Below are 27,821 nucleotides of genomic sequence, written 5' to 3'. Positions count from 1 at the left end.
CTCTCCCTCCTTTCTTGAATACAAATATTATATTTGCTCATTTCCCAACCAATGAGACCATCCTCGACAGAGGAAAGTTTGGAAAATCATAACCAGTTGCAACTTCTTTTTCTGCAGCTATTACTTTGAGAACCCTAGGATACAGAACATCTAGTCCTCGGGATTTATTGGCTACTTGTCCTTTACGTTTATCCAATAATTTCCTCTGCTGATATGAAAGACCTTATGTTTATCACTCTTATTAGCCCCTTTGTTACATTTCCAATATGTAATTTGTGTCTTTTACTGTAAGAGAGTCACAATATATTTCTTTTAAGTTTGTCATTTTCTCATTATAATTTCTCATGTCTCTGCATCTAAAAGACCAATATTTACTTGACCCCTCTCTTCATTTTTATATCAGCTCAAACAATCTGTTTTAACATTCTGTGGCATCATGGCTATGAGAGAATAGTAGCTGGCATGGAACCTACCCATTGAGTTGATGATGTTGGTCCTAATCTCAAAACTGTTTCCAGCATAAACAAAATTAAATTGACAAAGACACTGCAAGTGTAAAAAGGAAAATATAAACAAAATAAGACAGGAAAAAATGGAAATTTTTTTAGTTTTTAAAATAGCTTTTACATGGAGGCAGCGATATATTAACTATAGAGACACAGAATCAGAATGCAATATCTACAACACTGTTACACACAATGACAGCCTCCAGCTGCCACATGATCTGCAGTCTGGATTGAACTTCTTTCAGTGAATTTAATCTATAGAATAGTTATAATAATTAATTTAATAAAATTTAATTTCCTACTGTACATTTCTTTTTACATTTTCTCATCATTCTGATTAGCATTCTTAAACTTTCTTCTAAATTTCAATTAGTGTTATTATTTCAATCCAGCTGAGTACAGTCCAAATGCTGGACCAATTTGTGCCAACATTCAAAGAGTGCATTTTACGCAACATCTGTTGATCCTCAAGGTATCCACAAGATGGCCCCAGACAAAGCAATGTTTGATGAAAGGCTATAATTGAAAGTCCTTTTTGAGTGAGTTTCTCACTTCTCTTCAAAGCATGTTGCAGAATCCTGGAATTTTGATACTATTCACACTCACTTTTCGGAAGAACACTTTGCATGTGTGTTAAAGGATGGAGGTGCGCACATACAATGCTTAGTGAGCTTAATCCAGTGCCCTGCTCATTCCTGTACTCTAAGGACTGCAATTAGACCTGGTGGAATCAAATCTGATTCTCCACAATCTACCTCTTCCTCAATTCTAAACAGAAGGAAATCGTTATTTCACACTATACATCCGGCAGTCTGTGCCTACTTTTTTAGTTGCCCGTTTACATTTAGCTCCAACTCTTGAGTAAAGTTGCATATGTTGTGGAGTGGAGAATATTCCATTATATTCCTGTCAGGAACAGAAGGCAACAACACTTCTGGAGTAAGTCTGATGTGTTATCTAGGGTAAGACAGAGTGGGGCAGGTGGTGTTAGGCTTATTGTGTGGCTCATTATTAGGGAGGGGGTGCAGGAGTAGCAGAAAATTGGGGCGGTCCTTGTGCAACACAAATCATCTACAATTCTCCTGGCCCCACGCAGAAAGATTTTGAAACAGTCAATCTTGCAGGATGGATTTTAATTGCAATTAGAGTCTCACAAAGATGACAGAAACATGATCTGAAATGTTAATTTTTCTCAGAATGTGGGCATCAATGTCATTGGTTGTTCATTCATGGACAGAGAGGTGATGGCCTACTAGTCAATAGACTATTAATCCAGAGATCTAGGTAACATCCTAGCACCTGGGTTTGAATCCCACCACGGCAGATGGTGGAATTTAGATTCAATAAAAACTTTTTTTTTAAACATTGGAATGAAGAGTCTAACAATCACCATGAATCCATTTGTCAATTGTTGGGGAAAACCCATCTGGTTAACCAATGCCCTTTAGGGAAGGAAACTGCCATCTTATCTGGTTTGGCCTCCATATGATCCCAGACCCACAGCAATGTGGTTGACTTTTAACTGCCCTGGGCAATCAGGCATGGCCGATAAATGCTGGGGCCTAGCCAGTGATGCCCTCATCCTGTGAATGAATTAAAAACAACCTCTAACTACCCTTGAAACACTGCAGTCATGTGATATAGGTACACCTACACCGTTGTTCGCTGTTCCAAGATTTTGACTGAACAATGTTAAGGAACTGTGATGTAGTTCCAAGTCAGCTTGGTGTGTGGCTTGGAGAGGAACTTGCAGGTTTGGTCTTCCCATAGATCTGTTGGCCTTGCTCTTCTCAGCAGTTGTGGTTTTGGAAGGGCTTGTTGAAGGGGCTTTGGCGTGTTGCTGCATTGCACTTTGTAGATGGTGCACACTGCTACCACTGTGCACTTGCTGACAGTGAATATTCAAGGTATTGGATGGGGTTCCAATCAAACAGGCTGCATGTCCTGAATGTTTTTTGGCTTCTAAAGTATTTTATTAGAGCTACACCCAGCAAGGCAAATTGAGAGCATTCCATCACATTCCTGACTTGTGCCTTGTAGATAGTGAATAGGCTTTGGGAAGTGAGGACATCAGTTATTCACCACAGAATTCCCAGCCTCTAAACTGCTCACAGTAAAGAAAAAGAGCAGGTGGAGTAGAAATAGGGGTGGACAGATGACACCCAGTATGGGGCAACGAGTCCCAAAGATTACAGAGCAGGGCAATCTCATTTGAATGATCTACTGACACTCATTGCACTTGAATAATGGCCACTTGCACATGATTATAGGGCAAATGGGGCCCATAAAATTTGCATCCCCCTGAGAGTTAGCATCTTCATTACAAGTGTGAAAACTGTGAAATAAAGCATAATCGAATTCATGTCCTTATGATTGCAGGCTGGATGCAATAGGTCTCAACACTGAAAGCAGCACTGAACCAAAGTATCATGTCTCAGTAGCTGTTCCAATCAAACTGTGAAACTTTCAGAAATGACTGATCCAGTTACATCATTCAGCAATAACCAGAACAAAAGTGCCCAAGCTAGACAATTTAAAGAAATTGTGGATTGTACACACGCGGCATTCCTGTTGTTCAGGGGAATAAGCTACAGCGTGAAAGACCTGTTTGAATGTTTGGAGATGTAGCTGAAACTTTCTTTATGCTTCAATGGAAAACAATTCTTGGGAGGCTGCTAACCTGCGAAGAAAGTGAATCATTTGTGCGTCATTGCACTGGGAATGGAATCACATCCCTTTGTGCTGAGCCATCTCTGTATAACAAAACAGTGCTTGCTAAAAGGGTTACATGATCCACAATAACAAAAACAGGGTGCACCCATCACAACAGCAGATGAATGATGTTGAGAGGACTATATGAAATTCCCATCTGAGATCATCATCCAGCCAGGTCAAAAGGTCTTCAACATCTTTTTTAAGTCTACACAGAAGGTGATGATTACACTGAAATGTGCAATACACTTACATAAAGCTGTCCTTGGCACCAATATTTACCAAAACCAATACATTTAAAGTTGTTATTAATGGAGGACAGATAACAAAGAGAACCATGGTTAGAATTAGAAGCCTGAGGTTCTTGTGACACCAGGAGTGAGACACAAGCAGTGTTGTGTGCAAAGACTTTAGTGTTGTTTAGTGCAGAAGGCTGATGATGTCACATAATGTCAATAAAGAATTCGCAGGGGTTACCCATGGCCTTTTGGAAGGATTGCCGGCTGCCCGTTAGCTCGGGAGGGACTGCTGCTAGATCCCGGACAGGAGGAGCTCCAGGAGGCCCACTTGTTACCGTGACTGTGGGCAGCTGGTAAACAGGAGGGACCCCCGGAGGTCCATGAGAGCAATAGCTGTGGTGACTGAGCTGGCTTGCTGGCCGTTCGCAGTGTACGCTGTTCCCAGTGGTACGGTCTGGCTCACTTCCATTACCCACTGACTTGGAGTCTGCTTTCTGCTCCTTTTCCTTCCCTGCTGAGCCTTTCCTCTCACCCATGCTCCGATTGGATCCACTGCTCTTGCTTCCTGTACACATAGCAGGTAACACAAGACACCAGTCATTTCACACTATGAGCCTCACCATAATAAAACATCCACAAATGCAGAGGTGTCCAGCTCAATCAACTGTACCTGGACTGTTGAACAGACCTGTTTATAAAATGGTTAAACAACATCATAGTCACGTTTTCCCACAGCTGCAGAGAGAAGAACATGGCTACAGAAAAATCCAAATAAATTTTACAGTCAGCGCAGCAATTAAAGTTGGTCAGTAATGGATGGGTTTCTGAGGAGCAACTGAACATAGCTGTAACATTTGATAAAAGTTCATCTATAAAACTATTTCATTTATTTTGAAAGAAATTCAAATTCTTCTGATGACTCTGTCAGGGTGCTGGGTCACTGCTACTTCCTGAACATATTCAAGTGAGTTAGGCTTCACTTACCTGCCTCTTCTGCTGCAATGAGTTCCTGGGACTATGATCTTCATATAGCAAACGATTTGGTCTTTATATAGTGAACTTTAGATAACTATTTGTAAATTTAACAGAACTGGTGACTCCAGTGCTCAGACAAAAACTCAAACTTGCTGAATGACAGGTTTTCTTTTCTGAATTTTGCAGACATTTATTTTATTAAAACTTCTTAATGAAGCTACATTAACCTTACAATCTCACCCAGCTATAAAATCATTTCCTGTAAATTGTATGGCTCCTCCACTCAGGATTCCTGAGGAAGGGCTTATGCCCGAAACGTCGATTCTCCTGCTCCTTGGATGCTGCCTGACCAGCTGCGTTTTTCCAGCAACACATTTTTCAGCTCCTCCACTCAATCTGACCACTCCCCTTTATTTCCCCATTCTTTACTTCCTTTTCTGTACCTAACCTCTCCCCAAACACTCCCTTCTTTTCTACAGCCACTTGACATAGCCACAATCTGTTCCTGCATCCCTTTCTCTGCACTCTCTTCCTCAAGGCACCCTCCTCATATCCCTCACACTTTCAATTCTGCTCTCCACAGACTTAACCCTAACTCCTATATCCCACCATCTTTCCCACCTCCCAACAGCGCCACCTTGGTGGTTTTGGAAGGCAGTTGCGTTGGCTGCTACACATTGTACATCAGACAAACCAGAGTTAGACCCATATAAATGAATCTTACCTTCACTCTGCTGACTCCCGGTGCTGCCATTTCCATAGGTCAAAGCAGGATCCTGGCAAGTGGACGAGTAATACGGATGAGGCAGTGGATACTGATATGGGAAGCCCTGAGTCAGTGGCCAGGGACAATTTGGATGTGGAAGAGGTGCGAGGATGTCATGCTCTGATGTCCCACTGGAACCTTCATTTAAGCTCAGGCCAGCCAAATCTACCGGCAAAGGGAAGAGTTCACCAAAAATTAAATACATTCCTTCAAGCCTTCCAGCCTCAAAACTGAGTTCAATAATTTCATTTCTTAACAACTGATGTCACTTTCTCAGACAGCTTGTGTAAGCAATTGTTGTGTCACTCTTGACATTCAACAGCATTATTCTCTCCGAATCCCCCACTAGTTTCAACATCCTGGTTGGATACACTGACCAGAAGCTGAACTGGACGAGCCATGTATAGTCCGACAAGAGTAGGTCACTGCCTGAGAATTCTGTGATGAATAACCCACATCCTGACTCCCCAGAGCCTGGCTGTTGAGTACAAGGCACAGTCAGGAGTGTCATGGAATATTTTCCACTGCCTGAATAGTGCAACTCTGACAATAATCAAGAAACTCAACACCACTCAGAACAAAGCAGTCCATTTGATTGGCACTCCCTCCCTGACTAGTTCACAGTGTGGATCAAATACAAGATGCATTGCAACTCACTAAGGCTCCTGAAAGAACACTGTTCAAACCTGTAACTTTTACCACCAACAAGGACCGGGGAAGCAGACTCATGGGTCCACTACTATTAGAAAATTCTCCTCTAAGATACAGACCACTCTAACCTGAAAATATATCGCTTTTCTTTCATTTTCACTGAGTCAAAATTCTGGGGAATTCCCTTCTCAACAGCACTGCAATAAATCTCCACCATGTGGACTGCAACAGTTCAAAATGTGGCTCAATACAACCTTCTCAAGAACAAATACGGGCAAGCAACAAATGCTGCTTTAGCCACTGATGTTAGAAAACTTACAGACTAACCTTCTCTTTCTTTACTTGTCCCATTACTATACTATTTTGACTTGCACAACTGTGACACAGACGTTTTAATCAATCCAGCCTTCCACTCCTTCACAAATTTTAGGTTTTTTTTCCCCCTATTTTTTGCTGTCCCTGTATTTGCTTACAAATTGTTACATTTTTACCAAACAACATTCATTACAAATCCACGGGTTCTCATAGTTGCCTTGACCACACTTGCTTTCACCCTGTTTGCAGTAAAGACTCCAGTCCATTCTTCCAATTTTTCTGTCTCTATTGTGTCTGTCTGATGATACTATCTTCTCTGCCAGTGCATCTGATGTCTTCCTTTGTCCTACCCACCTTGATTGACAGGATTTTCAATTTTATCTGATTCACTTCATGCAACTGGGCTTCTATCCCTTTCCTACCTTTCCAGAAATATATTAGGGTGTTTCTCATTTGTCCTCATCTTGTACTCCATTCCACAAGCCTCCACTTTTAACAAATCATCATTCTTCCAAAGTGCATCACCTCACCTTATCAGGGTTAAATATTATCTGCCACTGCTTTGTCAAGCTGACCAACCCATCTATATAACCTACAACCATCCTCTTCACTATTAACGACCCTAACAATCTTTGTTTAACATTCCCTCCACAGTTTCATCTATATCAGTTATGTGTATAACAAACAGTAAGTGTCCCAGTACCAATCCTTGTGGTACAGCTCCAGACGTTGGCATCCAGTCACTCAAACAACCTTCTACCATTACCCTTTGTGTCCTTTTGCTGAGCTAGTTTCTGAACCATCTCGCCAAGTTTCCCTGAATTCCATGTGCTTTAAACTTCTCAGTCTACCATGTGGTACCTTGTCAAAAATCTTGCTAAAATCCACATTAACTGTTATCATCTGAACTTTCCTCATACACATACATGATCTCATTTTTGAAAAAAAGCCACACTGACTATCGCTAATTAACCCATGTTTTTCCAAGTTGATATCAATTCTCTCCAGAATTTTCTCCAAGAGTTTCCCTATCATTGACATGACCAGGTTTATCAAATGTTAAGGACGCAGAGTGAACTTACTGGTAGAGAGGTCACCAAAGATGTAATAACATTGCTCGGAGAAGGTAATCTTGTTCACTGTGTGCCTTAGGTAGCCATGTTTCAGCATGCTGCTGGCATATTTCCTTGCTTCACGACGATCTTTGAAACCTTGCACATGTGAGAAAAGCCAATCGACCACATCCGCTCCTACAGAAAATCAAAAGCAACTGCATTAGGAGCAAACCAACTAACCAACTGTAAAACCTGCATTCTAACTTAAGACAGAGCTTGCAGAATCTCCCCACACCATTGATCTTGGACAGGATTTCTCAGGATTCCTTCCCACAACTCGGTCAGGGCTTCTCAGGATCATCTAGTCAAGCCCTCCATTTCTTCCTCTCAAAGAACATTAAAGCACAGGAAGAGGCCCTTCGGTCCTCTACGCCTGTGCTGATCCATATCGTCTATCAAAATCTGCCACCCACTTTCAAAAGGGATCTGTAGCCCTTTGCTTCTTGCCCATTCATGTATCTGTCTAGATACATCTTAAATACACTATTTTTTCCTGCCCCTACCACCTCCGCTGGCAATGCATTCCAGGCACCCATCACCCTCTATGTGAAGAACTTCCCACATATATCTCCCCTAAACTTTACTCTTCTCACTTTGAATTTGTGACCCCGAGTAATCGAGACCTCCACTCTGGGAAAAAGTTTCTTACTATCCACACTGTTTACACCTCTTATGATTTTGTAGGCCTCAATCAGATCCCATCTCAACCTCCTCCTTTCCAATGAAATTAATCCTAAACCACTCAACCTCTCCTCATAGAGGGCACCCTCCATACCATGGAACATCCAGGCGAACCTTCTCTGTACCCTCTCCAAATCATCCACATTCTTTTGGTAATGTGGAGACCAGAACTGTACGCAGAATTCCAAATGTGACCGAACCAAAGTCTTATACAACTGTAACATGACCTGCCAATTCTTGTACTCAATACCCCATATGCCTTCTTGACCACTCTACTGACCTGTGTTACCATGTTCAGGGAACCACGGACCTGAACACCCAGATCTCTCTGTACCTCAATTTTCTCCAAGATTTTTCCATTTACTGTGTGGTACACTCTGGAATTACATCTTCCGAAATGCAGCACCTCACATTTGTCCGGATTGAACTCCATCTGCCATTTCTCTGCCCAACTCTCTAATCTATCTATATTCTGCTGTGTTCTCTGCCAGTCCCCTTCACTATCTTAGTATCAATCCACCAATCTTAGTATCATCTGCAAACTTGCTAATGAAGCAACCTACACCTTCCTCCAAATCATCCATGTATATCACAAATAACAGTGGTTCCAGCACGGATCCCTGTGGGACACCACTGGTCACAGGTCTCCAAGCTTCCTTCCACTACTACTATCTGTCTCCTGTTGCCCAACCAGTTCTTTGTCCATCCAGCTAGAACACCATGGACCCCATGCGACTTCACCTTCTTCATCAGCCTACATTAGGGAACCTTATCAAACACCTTACTAAAGTCCATGTATATGACATTAACATCCCTTCCCTCATCAATTAACTTTGTCACCTCTTCAAAGAATTCTACTAGGTTTGTAAGATATGACCTTCCCTGTACAAAACCAGGCTGCCTATCCTAATAAGCCCATTTTCTTCCAAATGGGTATATATCCTACCCCTTAGTATCTTCTTCAGTAGCTTCCCTACCATTGATGTCAGGCTCACAGGTCTGTAATTACCCGGATTATCCCTGCTATCCTTCTTAAACAAGGGGACAACATTAGCAATTCTCCAGTCCTCTGCAACCTCCCCCATGTCAGGGATGTTGCAAAGATATCTGTTAAAGCCCCAGCCATTCCCTCTCTTGCCGATCCAACTAATCCCCCTCCACCGACACATTCATTCAATTGGCAGAACTGGTCCTCACCCTAAACAACTTCTTCTTTCAATCGTCCCACTTCCAACAAACCAGAGGGGTGGCTATGGGTATTCATGAGTCCCAGCTATGCCTGCCTCTTCGGAGGATACATGGAATAGCCCCTCATCCACAACCATACTGGCATCATTCTCCACCTTTTCCTCTACTACATCGAAGACTATATTGGTACTGCCTCATGCTGCCATGGGGAGCTTGAAAGTTCATCTACTACACCAACACCTTCCACTGTGACCTCAAATTCAACTGGACCATCTCGAACACCTCCCTCCTCTTCCTGGACCTCTCAGTCTCCAGCGATTGACTCAACACTAACATCTACTTCAAATCTGCCAACTCACAAAGCTACCTTGCCTACCCCTCCCCCCAAACCCCTCCTGCAAAAACACGATCCCTTACTCCCAATTCCTCTGCCATATCTGCCCGCAGGATGAATGATTCCGCTCCAGGACGTCTCAGATTTCCTCCTTCTTTGAGGACCGTAATTTCACCTCTCCTGTGATGCCCTCAATCACATCTCCATTTCTTGCACCTCTACCCTCAAACTCCTCCCCGCCCCAACCACTACAAGGATAGAATTCCCCTGGTCCTCACATTCCATCCAACTAATCTCCAAATCTAGCGTATCATTGACTGCCATATAGTGAGACCACACCACCAAAAATATATTTCCCACCCCACTCCTATTTGCATTCCGCAGAAACCACTCCCTCTGTGACTCCCTCGTTAGGTTCACACTCCCCAACAATCCCCTCTCCACATCCGGCATCTTCCCCAGTTGCTGTAAGAGGGGCAAACCCTGCACACACATCTCCCTCCTCACCTCTGTTCAAGGCCCCAAAGGATCATTCCAAATATGGCAGAGACTTATTTGCATATCCTAAAATCTCTTTTACTGCATCCGTTGCTCTCAGTGTGGTCTCCTAGACATCGGAGAGACCGAGCGCAAACTCACGGAACAGTTCAGGGAACATCTCTGGTCTGTACACACCAACCAATGCCACCTTCCTGTGGCCATCAATTTCAACTCCAACTCCCACTCCCCCATTCTGGGCCTCCTCCACCACCTCAACAAGGCCACCTGCAAACCAGAGGAAGAACACCTCATCTTCCGCCTCGGGAGCCAATGACCACAACATTGAATTCACCAGTTTCCAAATCTCCCCACCTCATCCCAGATCTAACCCTCTGACATGGCACCACCCTCTCGATGACACTTCCCACCGACCTATCATAATCACTTCCTGCCTTTGCCCACCTATCACCTGACTTTTCCCTAACCCTATCCCCCCAACTTATTTCTCAGCCCCCTACCCAGTCATGATGAAGGGTTATGCCCGAAATGTCAGCGCATAGCTCTCTTGCTCCTCAGATGCTGCCTGAACTGCTGTGCCTTTTCCAGTGACACATTTTATTGATTATGACTCTCCAGTATCTGCAATCCGCACTATCTTCCAAGCCCAATATTTCCCAATGTTGTTCAAACCTGGCCATGACTTCGGGATTCAACTCTAAATGCATTTTTTCAGCAGCGCCTACTATTTTAACACAGAGACAGAGACAGCCAGCCAAACCCAAATCAGCCTTTCTACCTCTGGATTCGCAACGCAATAAAATTAAAATCAAAGACCCTGCAATAGTCATTCCAATGGTTCCTAACTGGACTTTTGATTAACCAATTCCAGACTTCGTGAATAATTAATTTCCAGACATTGGTTTTGTATCATACACAAAAGACTTGAAGTTATTGTGTATCTAATAAACAGTTAACAGAGGGAAAGTTAAACAAAATAAGCTAATGAAAGTCTATGCTTTAAACCCAAAATACCTGCTTTCAGCCCCATTCACACAGAAAGCAGACAGATAAGCCAAAATAACGAACTATCAGATTACTTAAAGGTCTTCCATGATACACTGATTCATAGGCATAAAGGTAGACTCTTTGGTGTTTTTTCTTAAACTTTGATCAAGGTCACCTTCTCAGTGCACCCATGCAGAGGCAACAATACTTCTGACTCAGCTTTCTAATCTTTGGGTTTCCAGAGGTGATGCAGCAGATTAGACAGGTAGCCTTCAAATCTTCATGCTGTCTCAGGAGTAGGCCAGAACCATCTCTCAGAAAACATAGTTAAAAAAATAATTGATTCCTCCCAAGGCCTCAATTGCCATTCAACAACTGCTATCTGGTTGAACACAGGGTCTCTTTTAACTTGCTTGAACTAATTCCTATTAATAGGCAACTTCAAAATCTGCTTAAAGACAATGCTCTTCCTGGGATCACTGTTTCTGTTAAAACATTTTTAATTAGCTTGCAATTAGTCTTCAGGCCTGACCTCATAAACAAACAAAGCTTGATTCGTCTGTTCTCCTTTTACCACAAGCTGTCCAGAAGTCCACCAGTCATTTTGAACTCATAACTCAAAACTGATAAAAGAATAAAAATACTCAAAGATCACTGAGGGTTCTAACACCATCAAATTCAGAACTCATGAAATCAACCAGAATATCAAATCATTGAGCTGCAGGCATCCCCATTTAACCAGAAACAAAAAGGTCTAGCACTGAAAAGCTGTGTCCACCATCAAATTCATCTCTGGCACAGACCAAGTATTGTCCTCTTTGACCATGCAAAAAACACTTGCCTCAGATCATGAACTGTCCATTTGGACTGTGCACCATTGTATCACATCACTTATGGTTCCCTGACACCAGACTTATCCTTGGACCACGAATAACCTTTTTACCCACATACAATCCTTGTGATCATAAACTCTATCCACTTCATTTTCTCTCGAAAAAATCTATAACAAGCTAAGATTGTGGGGAGATTATTGTCCTCCTGCTGCTGACTGTGATTCTTGGTATATGTGACTCATTGATGAGTAATAGATTGGGCAGGATTACCAGTGACCAGGTTAAACGATAAAGTGACAAGGCTGGGGCTCAAAGATCAAGCAAGGTCAGCCCAGCACCACAAAATACTTCAACCAACAGTGACTACACTTCTAAAATAATTAATTAATTGCAAATTATTCTGACATATATGGAGGGTGCAAAAGTCAATTTATTGCAATGTGAATAATTTTTAAGATTCTGGAAATACAACAATTTCATTTTTACTTAATTGGCAACTTTACATGATCGAAGTTTAACTCGAAGTACTTGTGATCTCTGGATTATTCTGGTAACATAATTCCGACATTACCATAGCTCTGTAAGTACTGAGCTGGAATAACTAAGAAGCATGGCAGAGAATAAGTTGTTTTCTGAAACTGGGTAGTTTGTTGCTTTTGAGGGTGTGGAAGGATCCCAGTCCTGTAAGAGTGACAGGAGGTGTAATATTCTAACCAACTGTGGCAAGTCTGGTTACGGCAGGAGGATCACGGCAGCAACATCAGCAGCAGGGTCATTCTCTAGGCATTGGGGCCGGTGGCAGCAGCAGCAGCAGGGTCACTCTCTCCATATTGGGGCCAGTGGCTGCAGCAGTAGCAGGGTTGTTCTTTCAGCATTGGGGCCAGTGGCTGCAGCAGCAGGGTCACTCTCTCCATATTGGGGCCGGTGGCAGCAGCAGCAGGGTCACTCTCTCCATATTGGGGCCAGTGGCTGCAGCAGTAGCAGGGTTGTTCTTTCAGCACTGGGGCCAGTGGCTGCAGCAGTAGCAGGATCATTCTCTCAGCATTGGGGCCAGTGGAAGCAGTAACAGACTGTTTAAGCTGGCAGTGCTGGCAAGGCGACATCTGCAGCCAAAGGAGGACTCGTGGTTTGGAGATGGCCTGACAACAGAGCCAGGGGACTCTTGGTTGCAGAGTGAGTGTGGATTCAGCAACATCAGCAGTGAAAGATGGCGTCAAAAGTGGGATGAGGAGAAAGTGAGGACTGCAGATACTGGAGATCAGAGTCGAGAGGGTGGTTCTGGAAATGCATAGCAGGTCAGGCAGCATACGAGGAGCAGGAGAATCGACATTTTAGGCATAAGCCTGACGAGGGGATTTTCCAGCACCATACTCTCAAATCTAAAGTGGGGCGACTTCCTGCATTGGTGGGTCTGGCGCAGGTGGTGGAGTTCTCCCTTGAAGCTAGGTGACATCATGGACTGTGTTGAAAATACTTATATTCTGAACCTTTTGCTTCTTTATTTTTTCTAATTTATTCATATGATCTATACTGATGGACTACTTATTTCCTTATTTTTCTAAATTTTTTTTGTTCACTAAGAATTTGATCTTAACTATTTGTACCTAGGTCCGTTGTACCCAAGATGGCACTGTGGGGCGGGGCTTGTAAACTTTTCACGGTACTCATTTGAGTACGTGTGACTGTAAAGCCAATTCAATTCAATTCAACTCAACATGGCTAAACCAAGTGAAGCTGTTCCCTAAAATGACAGTGAAATCAAGATGTTCAGGGATAACCGCAAACAGTAAGCAGAACTTAAATTACAATCAGAATCCAGACATGGAAATTATGTGCAAAATAAAAAACGCCAGCTGGTGATTTCCCAGGACCACGTGTGTGCATTATAGGATGCAGGACCACAGAGAGACTCTGGAACATGGCTGAAGAGAAGCCACATGAGACCTATTCCAAAAATAGTGGATGTTGAGTACAAGCTCTGGAATGTCAATACTGCCTGTTTTTAGAGTAAAGTGAGTCTCATTGATTTGGGATGTTCTCTACATTATTGACACAAACACAGTCTAAAATGAGAACACAGTCTCAGAGACAAATACTCACCAATTACAGCATTTGAAATGGTGATCTTCAACCACAGTCGGTTACGGATCTCTAACCCCGAGTCAGACAACTGCATGGCCTTGACAATAACAGGCATGTCGCTCTTAACTGTGAGTGGAGTATCCTCGTACTCTGAACAAATTAAATTAGAAAAATAAAAGGATCTGATCCTCAGATTTATCAGAATATTAAATAAGCTATACCAATATTGCATATTCCATAGGAACACTAAGAGTAGCAAGGGATTATTGGAAAGTCAAAGTTAGTACCTGCCACCAAACAGGGATACAATAGTTTAGTCAATGACCTTTCTTTCAACCTTCAATTAAATCAAAGCTGAACTGTATAAAAACTCCACTTACCAGATCACATTGGTTCTTACCTTAACTGACTGCGGAAGAGTTACTACACGTGGAAATGTCATGAGCTAATGATATCATTAATGCTACTGTCCCACTGCATGAGATTTAGGGTTGGTCCTAAACCAGTAGGCGGCAGAGGCCAAGGTAAAATTTATTTTCTAAGTTTTTGAGAGGATTTCCTCTGACCCAGAAGAGCCTCTGCCCACCATCCAAAGCCTCAAGCCCTCTGTACCACTGAGCTTCTATCAGAGGGCTTCCACTTCCCATCAAAACCTTAGGACAGGGACTGTTCTCTGAGGTTTTCACGGAAGGGATATTACTTTAGTCCTGTCAGCATCAGCCTAAGGGGATCACCCCATGTCCTAAGCACATTCTTCAAGTTAAAATTATGGCTTAAATCTTACATACAGAGAGACAAGACTAGAGGGCCTCATGAACTCATGCCAATATAAATGTAAACCATTCAAACAGTCTACCTCCTATACACTTGACAGGCTTGAGCATAGAGGGTCCCAAAACTGAAATGTTACTTACTTTCTGAATCTGGGACAGAGCTGGTTAGTGAGGAGCTGGTGGAAGTGATGGCACTGGTGGTGGGGCTCATACCATAGCGAGGAAATGTTCCTGTCATAGCAGTAGTATGAGAGATCCAGGCCGCTGGGTCAATGGGTCTCACTGGTTCTGCTACAACACAAAAAGACCAAAGGAAGATTAGACCAAGGAAAGACCAAAGGAAGAGCTGAACTCAGAATGAAAAGAACAACAAAATTGTACATTTATGACTCAAGGTGTACAAGTTCATCAGCAGCTGAGAGAAAGATATCACACCTCAGCATTAAGCTGCAGGTACAATGACAACTGCAGTGTCAGCTCCAGAGAGCAGCAGTTAGAGAAGCTTATTAGAGATGGATGACGTACCCAACAGAGCTTACTCTACTTCTTCAATGGTTTACATACTGTAACAGTACAGCCCAAATTGAAATAACATGCTCTGGGCAAACCAGTCTAAATTTTGTTTAATAACATGCCTGTTAGGTTCCTTGGAATGCTGGAATGAAAGGCAAGTTGTGGCTGGTGTTGTAGGCAATCCATTGTATTTCTTAACTTTCTCCATAAAGCACAGGCACAAAGTTAGAGACTGAGAGGGAGAAAGGGAGGGAAAGGCAATGGAGCGTCGCAATTAAGAGGAGGAGAGCAGAGAGAGAGGGAGAGAGACAGACAGGCAGACATACACACACAGAGTTGGAAACGATTCCAGAGAAAAGGAATTCCAGAGGGGCAGAAATAAAATGTTAAATAATGCCCTGTAGGACTTTTAATTAAAAAACTAGAATTTCTAGAAAAATTAAACAAACACTAAACTTTGATATTATTATTAATAAAATTAGAAATTGGAATTTAAACACATGTTGTAGGTATGACCTTCACAGGCATAGAGAAGCTCGACTGAAACACAGCTATCATTCACAGAGCCAAAAACATCAGCCAAGTCAACATTTATTCCTTATAAATTACTACAGTTAAAATGCTGAAAGTGTTGCTTACTCCTGGGGATGGTGAAATAGCTCCTTGGGGTGGGGTCCCAACACTTGGCTACTGTTAAGCCGATAGGTCTGGAGAAGCAAACATAGTGAAACAGTTATGAACTGTTGCAAAGATTACACAAACAGAGGATTTGATAAATTTGTCCAGGAATCAAGAAAAAAGGAAACTGAAGGCCCTTATGGTTCAGGGAGGAGATGGAACATTGTGTGAAGAACTGAGTGCACAGACCAGGCTGATCTCAGCACTCTGCACTAAATTGGGTAAATGTAGGATTCAATTGAGATGCCTGCTATATTCGAATAGGTAGCTAACACGTGTTCGATCAGTAATGGTGCTGTGATCTATAGTACCACCCATCTAATTTTCGTGGATTAACAGCTCTGCAGGCAGCAATAGGAAAACAAACATGAACAGGGAAGGTGAAAAAATGTTTCAGACCTCTGCCCCTTGGTGAGGAGTTCACTGCTAGGTCATCACCTTCCATGCAGTAGTCCATTGCTTATTGCTATTGCTTAGGGTGACCCTGAGCCATATTCCCAGTCTTCACAAAACACTTCTTAATCACACATGGAGGTTAGTGAAACTTGTAACTTACCCAGGTTTTGAGACAATTTCCCGAAGAATTCTCACAGCATCATCATTGCTCATGTTTTCAAAATTGACATCATTGACCTAAATCATAGAACAGAAAACTGTTCAGTTCAAGGGGCTGACTAAACTCTAGCAATCAACAAAGGGAATCATACATGAGCCAGGGAGACAATGGCAACATCCCAGGGATATCAGCTTTTAGGTAAAATCTGTAAGTGTTTTAAATTAAAGTAACTGGATGTTGAGATACAATTAATGACTCAAAATTGCTTTTCACTTATGTTGAACATACTTCAAATTTTATGCAGTGATGTGCAAAAAGGCATCCAATGTTTGGACTGACGTGCCAAAGGTAAAGCTAAGAATGAGTGACTTATCCATCATCGTTGCAAGTTTATTGGGTGATATGATCCACAGGTAGCAGATGAATCACCATATACTGGAGTGTTTTACACAAGTTTCTTCTTTTGCCTGTAATACGGTTTGAATGTCGCCTCTAGTTGAATGTCAACTAGAAAACACTGACAAATAGAGGTTAGCTCATTCTTCCTGCAAAGCAGTTAAAAATCACTGATATTTCTGGTATTTAACATATAAAGCAATAAATGTGAGTTATAAATTTTGCACTTTGTCACAGTCAAATTTTTTAAACGTTTGCCTCCAAATTGAGTCAACCAGTTAGAAAATCAGATAAACCTGAGAAACTCAGATAAGCAATAAATTGCTAAGCAAGGTCCAGATCAAATTACACTGAGGTTTAAATCTGGAGATGTGACTAATATTTTCTTTCATTTAAAGGACTGATAGTTAAACCTGTAACTACTGCAAAGCAATGCGTTCCTTCCATCGACAGGGTATTAAGTCTGTTTACCAGTCAAGGTCTAAACCACAGTCTGGTGAAGTGTTTATTCCAACAACTTCAAAGCCGAGAAAGGCTATGCCACGGCACATCTTGTACCTGCCAAGCAAAATATGATAATAAGGGTTCCCTATTCAACCCCTGGATTCATTTCAATTTTCCTAGACATTAACAATGCAAAGGCACAGTCTTGTTTAAAGGGAGCAAGGGCTTGGACACTTAAGTGGCCTGAAATACCGAACCAAGAACTATCTCAAAGCTGTAAAAAAAAATGCAGATACACATACCGTAGACATTTCACCATCAAAAGCTCTGGTTTCATTTATTTAAGTTAACAAATAATGATGGAAGTTCAAATGCAGGAGACTACAGGGAAGTATCAAAAACGACAACGTAATTCACTACGGATCAAGGCCAGGACTCAACCAGTGGACAGTTGAACCTAGGCCAAAACATTCAGAGGGAAGGGATGATGTTCAGAGTGCAGGAGACCAGGAGATAAATAAGTTCCAAGGAAACAACAGTATAAAGGGAAAGGTCAACAAGATTCAATGCCCACAGGGTGTAGGAGGGAAGCATCTCGATATTGGGCAGGTAAAGTTTTATTTTGTCAACACAAATACTTTTGTTTAATAATCATCACTGGTAGGTCATATCCATAATAACTGTGGCCTCTGTCAGGACCTGACTCTTCACACACTTTGTGACCTGCAGAAATTTCATCATCCAACAACGGGATTACTTTCAGAAATTCTACAGAGCAGGATACAGAATAAAACTTGCATATCATCAGGAACTAATACTCTACCGACAGAAGAACTGACATGATTACCATAGTTGCAATAGTATTTAACGTAGGTCCAAAAGCTGCAGCTGGTATACTTCGGCTTGAGATATTTCGCTCTTAGTTAAAAGTTTTATTTGGAATGGTGTAGAGGTGAAGACACTGACCTGCAGAAGCATGTCACCAGGCTCAATTCTGCCATCAGCTGCCACTGCACCTCCCTTCATTATTGACCCGATGTATATCCCACCATCGCCCCGATCATTACTTTGACCTACGATACTGATCCCCAGGAAATTGTATCTTTCTGAAAAGGAAGAGGAAAATAAATTACAGTTCATTTAAGTTTGTGTCAGTGATAAAAATTCTGACTTAATGGAGGAGGTAACAGTCTTCATCTACATGGCAGGATAAACAATGAATAAAATAGGACATCAAGGCAGTCATCATACATCCAGAAGAGCCACTAAACTATATGTTGCAGTTCTAAAATGACATATTCAGAGATAATTAAACTATTTCACCTTGTTGCAAATAAAAGCTGTTTTATGCACATTTATAAACCAAGCTGAACATTGGGTGTGTGCTGGTTCTTCGAATACTCTACATATGTATATAAGGCTACTGAAGGGATATGAGTTGAGAATGTGGTGCTAGAAAAGCACAACAGGTCAGGCAGCATCCGAGGAGCAGGAACATCGACGTTTCAGGCAAAAGCCCTTCATCAGGAATCATTCCTCTCTCTACTCTCAACTCTAATCTCCAGCATCTGCAGTCCTCACTCTCGCCTATACCAAATTGCTTGTCCGTTGCTAGATTAGTATATTAAAAAAACAAGATTCTATATTTCAATCAATAAAGATTCACTTCCTTAAATCTAACTAACGCACATTTATTAAAACAGAATTTCAAAGAATGTCATTTGTCTTTCCTAAATCAACTTCACGCAGTGCTCAATGCATATTCCAACAGATCCCCAATAAACATTCCCCTACTGACATCCATAAATGCTCCCACTACTGACCCCCACAAACACCGTAACTTCATGGATAATAGGTAATAGCCCTCATTCTGCCTCCCAATCTGATTATTACGTACATATTCCGGGAACACACCTGCCTTCACACGGCCATTAACACATTATGTTCACCTTCACCTACACATTGGTAAAAGATAAGAGTCACTCACCCATGTTGAGTGTCACGGTGATAATATTGAGGGACATAGTGGAATCTGTGATGCTGCTCAACGACGAGGACTGTATGACATAAAATAGTTGGTTGTTTAAAAGAAACAAAGTATAACATTTTGATTCTGTCGGTCTCTTGACATTCTCTATGAAACATTTATTTCTCAGAACTACTTAAATGTTTTAAAATATTTCTAAGAAATTAAACCTTTATATTTATGTAATGCATTTCATAAACTCAGGATGCCACTCTATGAACAATTCGGTATTTTTGAAGTGAAATAATTGTTGCAATGTAAGAAACAAGACAGTCAATTTTAATATAGGAAATTCCTGGATGCAGCAGTGTGATCCATTTCTTGATTATGTGTTGTGATCTTCCCGCTATATTGTGTCTGCTGCTGATTGCAATCTTACCCTGTCCACCTGTTTCATGCGATGTCTCCGCCTCCTGCGTTTATGTCTCCTCATGAGTCGAGAGGAAGCACTCTGCTCCACTGAGCTACTTAACCTGAAGTAGTAAAGGAAGTCCAGTCAGCACTCTGCATAGGACTGAACTAAACCCAGATCATATCATTTTATCACATGCTTCACATGATCAACATCTAGCTGCAAAATGCCACCATTATCATGTTTCTAATTTTGTACAGAATGAGAACTTGGACTGCAACTGACAATCAAGACCCAGTCCAGGTTGTCTATCAAACTGTCCACTTTGCATCAGGACTGACACATGCAATTTTTTAAAAAAGTATGTGCATTTGGAAGTCTCCTCCCCAAACTTATTGCCTCTCAACAGTGACAGTGGTTCAATTCCACTATTCCTCTAGAGTTTCCAGCTGATTGAATGTTTCCCTTCAAAGGCCTCTTATTGCTTGGAGGAATACTTGGTGAACCTTTTTCACTCAGCTCCTCGAGAATAACTGGTGTATAAAATAATAATTACTCATGCTGGAGCTACATAGCAGTCAGTGTAAGACCTTTACCAAACTGTGACCCAAACATGAAATTGTTTAATCCCCAAGGTTCCAGTAGGCTTATTTCTAGCTCTATTCTGGGAAACAAATCAATGACTTGTTTCTTCTGTATAGTCACTGTCTGATCTACTAAGTATTTTCTGTTTTCATTTCTGGTGTTGGTTGCAAATGGAGAGATTGTAGTGGTGGGAAGATTTGATGTGGAGTTATATAAACATCAGAAAACATTTTCAGGGTTGCAAGGAAATGGCAGTGAAATGGGGCATGCAGAGAGCTGGCAGAGGTATGACAGGCCACAGATATTCCTGTGCAGGCACCATTCTGTGATTCTATATAGCTTCATATGGCAGAAAGATGAAGGGGAGATTTTATAGATATGTTCAAACTCATGAAAAATTTTAAGTAAATAAGAAGCAAATATTTCCACTGATGGGGAAGATACTGAAAAAGATCCTAAGATTTAAGGTAACAGCATGATTATCCAGAATGAAATATTGCTCCTGTGCATGCAAAGATGCTTCAGCAGCCCATTTTAGTCTGTTGATGTCACAGCCTGCGTCTGTGCATACATCACTAACATCACCACATTCTGTGTGCAGTGACAGCAGCTGGCAGTGCATATGCATATGCTCCCAGTAGTGGGTGCACATGTGCAGTGGGCTGGGACTGGGGCAATGTGGAGATGGAGGTAGTTTCTGCTATCACACCCAGCTGCCTTGGCAGGAACAGTTCAGAGAGCCTGGAGACACATTTGGAGGCAGTGCTGCAAATGTGTGCTTGGAAGTTTGATGAGGAAGTGACATGAAGAATGACACTGTCATTCATTGAAGAATGACAGTGATACGAAGAACATGCTTTCTTTTTTTTTTATTCATTCACATCATGAGGGTGTCAGTGGCTCGGCGAGTATTTATTACCCACCCCTAATTGCCCAGAGGACAGTTAAGAGTTAACCATATTGCTGTGGATTCTGGATTCATGTCGGCAGACCAGATAAGGATGGCAGTTCCCTTCCCTAACAGCATTAGTGTACCAGATGGGTTTTTTCCAATAAATCACAATAGGTTCATGGTCACCATGAGACTCTTAATTCCAGACTTTCTTTTGATTATTGAATTCACATTCCACCATCTGCTGTGGCGAGATTTGAACCTGGTTCCCTGGAACATTACGTAGGTATCTGGATTAACAAGCCATTGATAATACCACTAGGCTGTCACCTCCCCTTTGTGCTATTTAGTGATGTCATTGTAGCATATGCGACTTTACAACAACCAAGAAAAAAATGGAGGAATGTTTTGTTTCTGAGTTGCTTTGGTCTGAAAGGTACTATTATAACGGCTGAAAGAAAATGCAGTCTTAACTATCAAAAAGAATTCTACAAATACTTGAAGGGAAAACATTTGCAGAAATGTAGGGAAAAGCCAGAGACGCAGCAAGGTTTGGAAACTCTCTAAGAGAACTGGAACAGGCAATTAGGCTGAACAGCCTCTCTGTGTATTATCAGTCGATTATTCTAAGTTTAGAAACAAACAAGTCACAGACTCTAAGCCCAACATCAATTGTACACTTTCAATATCAAACAAATCTTTCACTGACTACTTTCGAAAATCTCTCTCAGCCTTAAATCCAAACATATAAATTATTTCAGTCTGCTGTGATGGGGATTGACATTGATTTTAATAATCACTATTTTACAAAGCTCAAATCAGCACCCTGTTGAAAACTCAATTTAGCAAGAGTTCTAAATAGTCAAGAAAGATTTATAGCTAAAGTTAATTAAACAGTAATAAAAAGGATTAAAGCTGCTTTCAAAATTATTTAACTCAACCCGAAGTGGCGAGTAAAGGGCTAGATTGAACAAGTAACCGGTAAAGTTTTAACTACAAAACATTCATATCTTCCTTGCATTATTAAAACACACAACCACTTTTCTATTGGCTCGGTTGGGAAAGTTGCTGTGAACAACATTCTCATTTCTACTATCAGAAACTTACAAGCTCCACCTTGGTTTAGTCTATGGTAGCAACTGGCCTCAGTGCCCAGGCTAGAAAGGAGAAACCACCCATTGCTTTTGCAACTCATCGCTATCCAGTACTTCTTCTGCAAAGTGTGATAGTGTGGACATACAGGAGACAGGAATGGATTTGGCTGTGATTCTGTTAGAGAGCAATACCTGTTTCAATTCTCACTTAAATAAGGTACAAGGCTACTGGTTCTCTTTCGGAGAGGAGAGGAGCTGAACGTCAGTATCAGTCAGCACCTTCATAAGAGGAGGTGGAGCTGAACCCCAAGAAGAGTCAGCACCTTCAGGAGAGGAAGTGAACAATCACAATAGGAATTTTACAGCAATGGAGGAAAGGCTGGGGTGTGGTACTAAATGAATTACACCTTCAGATGGGTCAGCACAAAGATACTTTGACTTATAAAATAAAATGCAAAACTGCAGTGAGGGGGCTAGATAATGCAGTGTTATACTACTGTTTTAAGTATGCTAATAAGCTAAATACCAGGATTACACCACATGACTAGCAATCATGAGGAGGTGAAGCAGCAGTGTACTAGACTAAGAATGTGTACAAAAGTTGTTGTGTAATGACAACTTATCAGTTTGAGTGTTAAATAAATCTACTTGAGATTTCAAGTAGGTTGAACCTATGTTACTCACTAAGTACAGGGCGACCCCCATATCTGCGAAATCGTTTTCCTCAATTTCAGTTACTGCGGTTTACCGTGACCTGAACATTTTATTGGAAACTTTCCGGAATCAGGGACTAAGAAGCTGCCAGGAAGATAAATTTCCCATTGAAATGAACGGGTTCGCTCCTATCTGCATTTTCGGGCTACTTTTGGTCTAGGAACATATCACCCACAGGTACATGGGGTCTACAGTATGTGTGTATTAGTTTGATATTAAGGAACGTAACACAGGGTAAAGTTGCTATTGTCAGAGGACGATAAGCCTGCTCGCTCATTAGAGACAGATACCTGGTGGTGAGTTTAATCTGAGGGTCATCATGCCTCAGAGGAAGGCAAGGTTAAAAAAAGTCATACATGGCAACCTAAGCCAGTTCAAGAACTGAACCCATGTTTTTGGTGCCACTCTGCATTGCAAGCCACCAGTCCAGGCAAATGACTAACTGATCCCCAACTCTCAAAATAAGACGACGGCATCAACAACCACTTCATATTGTAGACGAAGCTCATGCCCTGCTCTGAGCATGCTTTACAGAATTCTATGTACAAATGTTAAATTTGGTTTGGATTCTGTGCAACAAGGAAGAAAAACTTAAATTTCTAAATAGCCTCTCATCCTCAGGAAACTCAGAATACTTTATGGTCAATGAACTACCTCTGAGAGGATGAGTGGATCAAGTTCCGTCGCGAAACTGAAATTTTTCAGTCATTTGACTCAGAAGGAAAATTGTATCAATAAAATTTGGCAGTTAGGGAGAATTGCCTCCATACTATACTTTACTCAGATTCTACACAGTGTTTGGTGAAGGGATATTACAGTAAGGCTTCCTTTCTTGTAACATAAGACCATAAAAAATAGGAATAGGTGTAGGCGGTCTCCTTGAGCCTGCTCCACCAATGAACAGTTGATCTGACATTCCTCATGTCCACTTTCCAGTCCTTTCCCCTAACTTGCATGACTTACATTTTTCAGCTTATACTTAGACAAACTTGCTCCTTGGCATGTAAAATAAGCTCAAATTTCTGATTAGAGCTTAAATTTGCTCGATTTATGTCAGTCTAAGTAGCGAGGTTTCTGAAGTCTCCAGCAACTGAAGCAATAGGTCAATTAATCACCTTCCAAGAGCCTCACTCCAAACTGGTGTGTTTTCTATGGCAAAGTGAAAGTGAATATTCAGGAGACTGTTTACCACTGTCCCTCTCCTCAGATTAACTGTCAGCTGAGTTAGAAGGAATTAAAGCAAAGTTTGTGTTCCACTACCAGTAAACCTTATGATTTACTAAATACCTCACACCTCCTAAAAAATGTTTGCCTTTGCCATTAAGAACTGTTTGGTATGGTACTAAGCCAAGAAAAAGATGCAGGAGATTAATTGAAGTGAAACAGGATGATTGATCATGGAAGTAAAGCAAAAGAAACTGGAGCTTTTTTCAAGATGTTCAGAATTATAGTTGGTTTTTGCAAAGCTAATCAGGAAAATCACTTAATTTTGCAGGTAATGGTTATGTCCTGACTCACTGATGAGTGAAAGAGTTTAATAGTGATGAGGAAACTATTGTTGATTGTTATTAAAATCCATCTGGTTCACTAAAATCCTTCAGGTAAGGAAAATTCACCTTGTCTGACCCCCATGAGAATGCAGACCAAAACAATACATTAACCCTTCAATGTCCTTTGAAATGGCCTAGCAAGCCATTCAGTGTATCTATCCATTACAAAGTTTAACAAAATAAACAAAACCAAAAAGACCACACCACAGTGACCAAGGCAATGGAAATGACAAGGACATAAATAGCATTATTGGCCCTGAAAGAGAGCACTCTCACAGGCTAGTCAAGCAAAAACCTGACATAGTAATTCTCATGAAATCAGACCATGTCCCAGACATCAGCATCACTGGGTATATCCTATATCACAGGCAGGGTGGACCCAGCAGAGTTGATGGCACAGTGGTGTTGAATCAGGAGGAAATTGCCCTGGGAGTCCTCAACATTGAATCTGGAGTTCATGAAGTCAGGTCAGACACAGGCAAGGAAACTTCCAGCTAACTAGTACCTACTGCATCTCCCTTGGATGATCAATCAGTCCTCCTCCATGTTATGTGCCACTCGAAAGAAACACTGATGGTGGCAGAGGGACTTAATGTACTCTGGATGGGGAACTTCAATGTCCATCACCACAAGTGGCTAGGTAGCACCACAAGAGGACGCTACTGTTAGATTGGGTTGCACTCTGTGGGATACAAGAAGGGTACACCATCTCGTCTTTATCAGTCTAACTATCGCAGATGCATTTGTCCATGACATTTATGAGTAGAGACACCACTGCACAGTCTTTATGGAAACTAGGTTCCACCTTCACATTAAGGATACCTCCCATTCGCTGAACGAGACAGAGATTTTGTTCTAGCAACTCAAGATTGGCACACATGGTGCACTGTGGGCCACCATCAAAATCAAGGTGGCAATGAGGTCAGGAGTGAAATAGATCTCACAGAACCCAAAGTGAGGTGTCAGTAAACAGGTTATTGTTGGGTGACTACTGCTTATACCCAAACAAAATCTGTAACCTCATGGACTGACACATACTGCATTCTATCATTAACATCATGCCAGCAGGTCAACCCTGGTTCAATGAAGAATGCAGGAGGATACACCAGGAGCAACACCTTGCATACCTAAAAAGGTGTCAATCTGGTGAAGATGCAACACAGGAAGCAGCAAGTGATAGACAGAGCCACGTGATTCCATAACGAGCGCATCAGATCTAGGTTCTGCAGTCCTGCCACATCCAATTGTGAATGGTGGCAAGCAATTAAACAACTCACTTAAGGAGGGGGTTCCCCAAGTATTCCTAGTCTCAATGATGTGTCAATTCATCAGAGCAAAAGACAAGGTTGAAGCATTTGTAAGGAGAAAGTGAGGTCTGCAGATGCTGGAGATCAGAGCTGAAAATGTGTTGCTGGAAAAGCACAGCAGGTCAGGCAGCATCCAAGGAACAGGAGATTCGATGTTTCGGGCATAAGCCCTTCTTCAGAAAGCATTTGTAAGCCAATTGAAGTCAGAAGTGTCAAGTGGACAATCCATCTCAGCCTTCTCCTGAGGTCCCTAGTATCACAGATGCCAGCCTTCACTAAATTCACTCCATATGGTCTAAGAATGGTTAAACTCAGTGAATATTGTAAAGGCTTTGGCACTTAAGAACATCCTAGTAATAGTACTGAAGAGTTTGCTCTAGAAAAAGCTTTAACCAAGCTACTCCAGTGTAATTGCAACACTGGCATTTCCCAGCAGTGTCAAAAAATTGTCCAAATATGTCCAGTATTTCTAACAAAAGGCAGGACAATCCAACCTGGACAATTACTGCCCTATCGATCTATGCTCAATCAATAGCAAAGGTGGGAGGTGTTGTCAACAGCACAATCAAGCAGTAGTTACTCAACAATAACCTGTTCACTGACACCTCACTTTGGGTTCTGTGAGATCCTAACCTCATTGTCACCTTGATTTAAAGATGGACAAATGCTGAACTCAAGAGAAGCAAAGAGGGTGATATTGACAGCAAAGCATTTGACAGAGTATGCAATCAAGGAGCCCTAGAAAATCTAAAGTCTATGGAAGAAAATTCTCCAGTTGCTGGAGTTACAAAAAAATGGTTGTCAGCCACAGAATATCAGTGCAGGAATTCCTCAGGGTAGAGTTCTAGGTCCAACAATCTTCAGCTGCTTCAGCAAAGATGTTATCTTCATTATAAGGTCAACGATTGGGATCATTGATGATGAAAGCACAATAATCAGCACCATTCACACCTCTGCAAGTAATGAAGCAGTCTGTGCACAAATGAAGCATGGCCTAGAGAAGATTCAATTTGGGCTGGAAAGTGACAGGTATAGTACAAGTGCAAAGCAACTACCTTCTCCAACAGACGAGAATCAGATCTCTCCCTGATGTTGAATCCACCAATAAAAAAAATGTAGGGGTTACAGTTGACAAGAAATTGAACTACATCAGCCATATAATACTGTGGTTTTAAGAGTAGATTAGATGCTAGTAATTCTGCAGCGACTATCCCACCTCCTGTATCCTCAAAGCCTGATCACCATCTAGAAGGCACAGGTTCAAGAGCATCGTGGAACATTCTTCACTTGCTTGGATGAGTGCAGTTTCAACAACACTCAAGCAACTTGACATCATCCAGGACAAAACAGCCTGCTTGCTGGAAGCCAGTCTACCACCTTCAACATTCACTCCCTGCAATACTGACACCTTGTGACTGCACTGTGTACCATCTACAAGAGGCACTGCAACAATCCACCAAGGATTCGTAGACAGCATCTTTCAAACCCAAGACTTTGTCCACCTAGAAGGATAATTGAAAAGACCTGAGGTTCCAGCATCAATTCCTGTGGTACACCAGTCATGATATTCTGCCATTCTCTTAAAAATTCAGGGCCCCAAAGGCAGGCAGCTAACTACCCAGACATAAAATCAGATCAGCCCCATAACAAGGCAGGGCTACCTCTGACTTTCTGATCAGTGGATAGGGTCATTAGCTCCAGGCCCTGAATTCAAGTGAACATCTTGAGCAGAGAAGGGGAGGAAAAAAAACCAACAAAGTGAAGAGATGAACAAATGAAACTTAACATAATCAGGCAGAATCTGAGAGGTAGTGACCATGTGACCTAATGAGCAGAAAGGGTATCTTTTCACAATATCATTACAAGACACAGAAGTAAAGTTTTAATGGTTGAACGTGAAATATTGCTTTGTCCAGCCATGAGTCCAGGACAGCCCTTTGGTTAACTCATGGTTAACTTTCATTCTTCCAAAGTAACCATCACTGATTTTTCTCAAAATAATTTACAGTTTCTCTGTTAAAAGTAAGTGTTTTTACAGTAGCAATGATACAACCATAGA

At 41.6% G+C, this 27,821-nt stretch overlaps 1 protein-coding gene across 1 annotated transcript in view; it reads right to left on the bottom strand.

Moving 5' to 3' along the window:
• Positions 1-2,457: 2,457 nt before the first annotated feature.
• The window catches only part of LOC132833511 (segment polarity protein dishevelled homolog DVL-1-like), a 127,593-nt gene continuing 102,229 nt past the window's right edge, over positions 2,458-27,821 (bottom strand). The window contains exons 6-15 of the mRNA XM_060851851.1: positions 19,648-19,741; positions 19,230-19,299; positions 18,209-18,348; positions 16,403-16,479; positions 15,808-15,875; positions 14,797-14,946; positions 13,901-14,032; positions 7,247-7,414; positions 5,157-5,363; positions 2,458-4,022 (exon numbers count right to left, since the gene is read on the bottom strand). Coding sequence (XP_060707834.1) covers positions 3,661-4,022; positions 5,157-5,363; positions 7,247-7,414; positions 13,901-14,032; positions 14,797-14,946; positions 15,808-15,875; positions 16,403-16,479; positions 18,209-18,348; positions 19,230-19,299; positions 19,648-19,741 — 1,468 coding nt within the window. The 3' untranslated portion in view covers positions 2,458-3,660. The remainder of the gene's footprint in view (positions 4,023-5,156; positions 5,364-7,246; positions 7,415-13,900; positions 14,033-14,796; positions 14,947-15,807; positions 15,876-16,402; positions 16,480-18,208; positions 18,349-19,229; positions 19,300-19,647; positions 19,742-27,821) is intronic.

This window comes from Hemiscyllium ocellatum, chromosome 37, assembly GCF_020745735.1.
Source record: "Hemiscyllium ocellatum isolate sHemOce1 chromosome 37, sHemOce1.pat.X.cur, whole genome shotgun sequence".
Classification (NCBI taxonomy): Eukaryota; Metazoa; Chordata; class Chondrichthyes; order Orectolobiformes; family Hemiscylliidae; genus Hemiscyllium; species Hemiscyllium ocellatum.
This window is presented reverse-complemented; position numbering and strand designations above follow the sequence as displayed.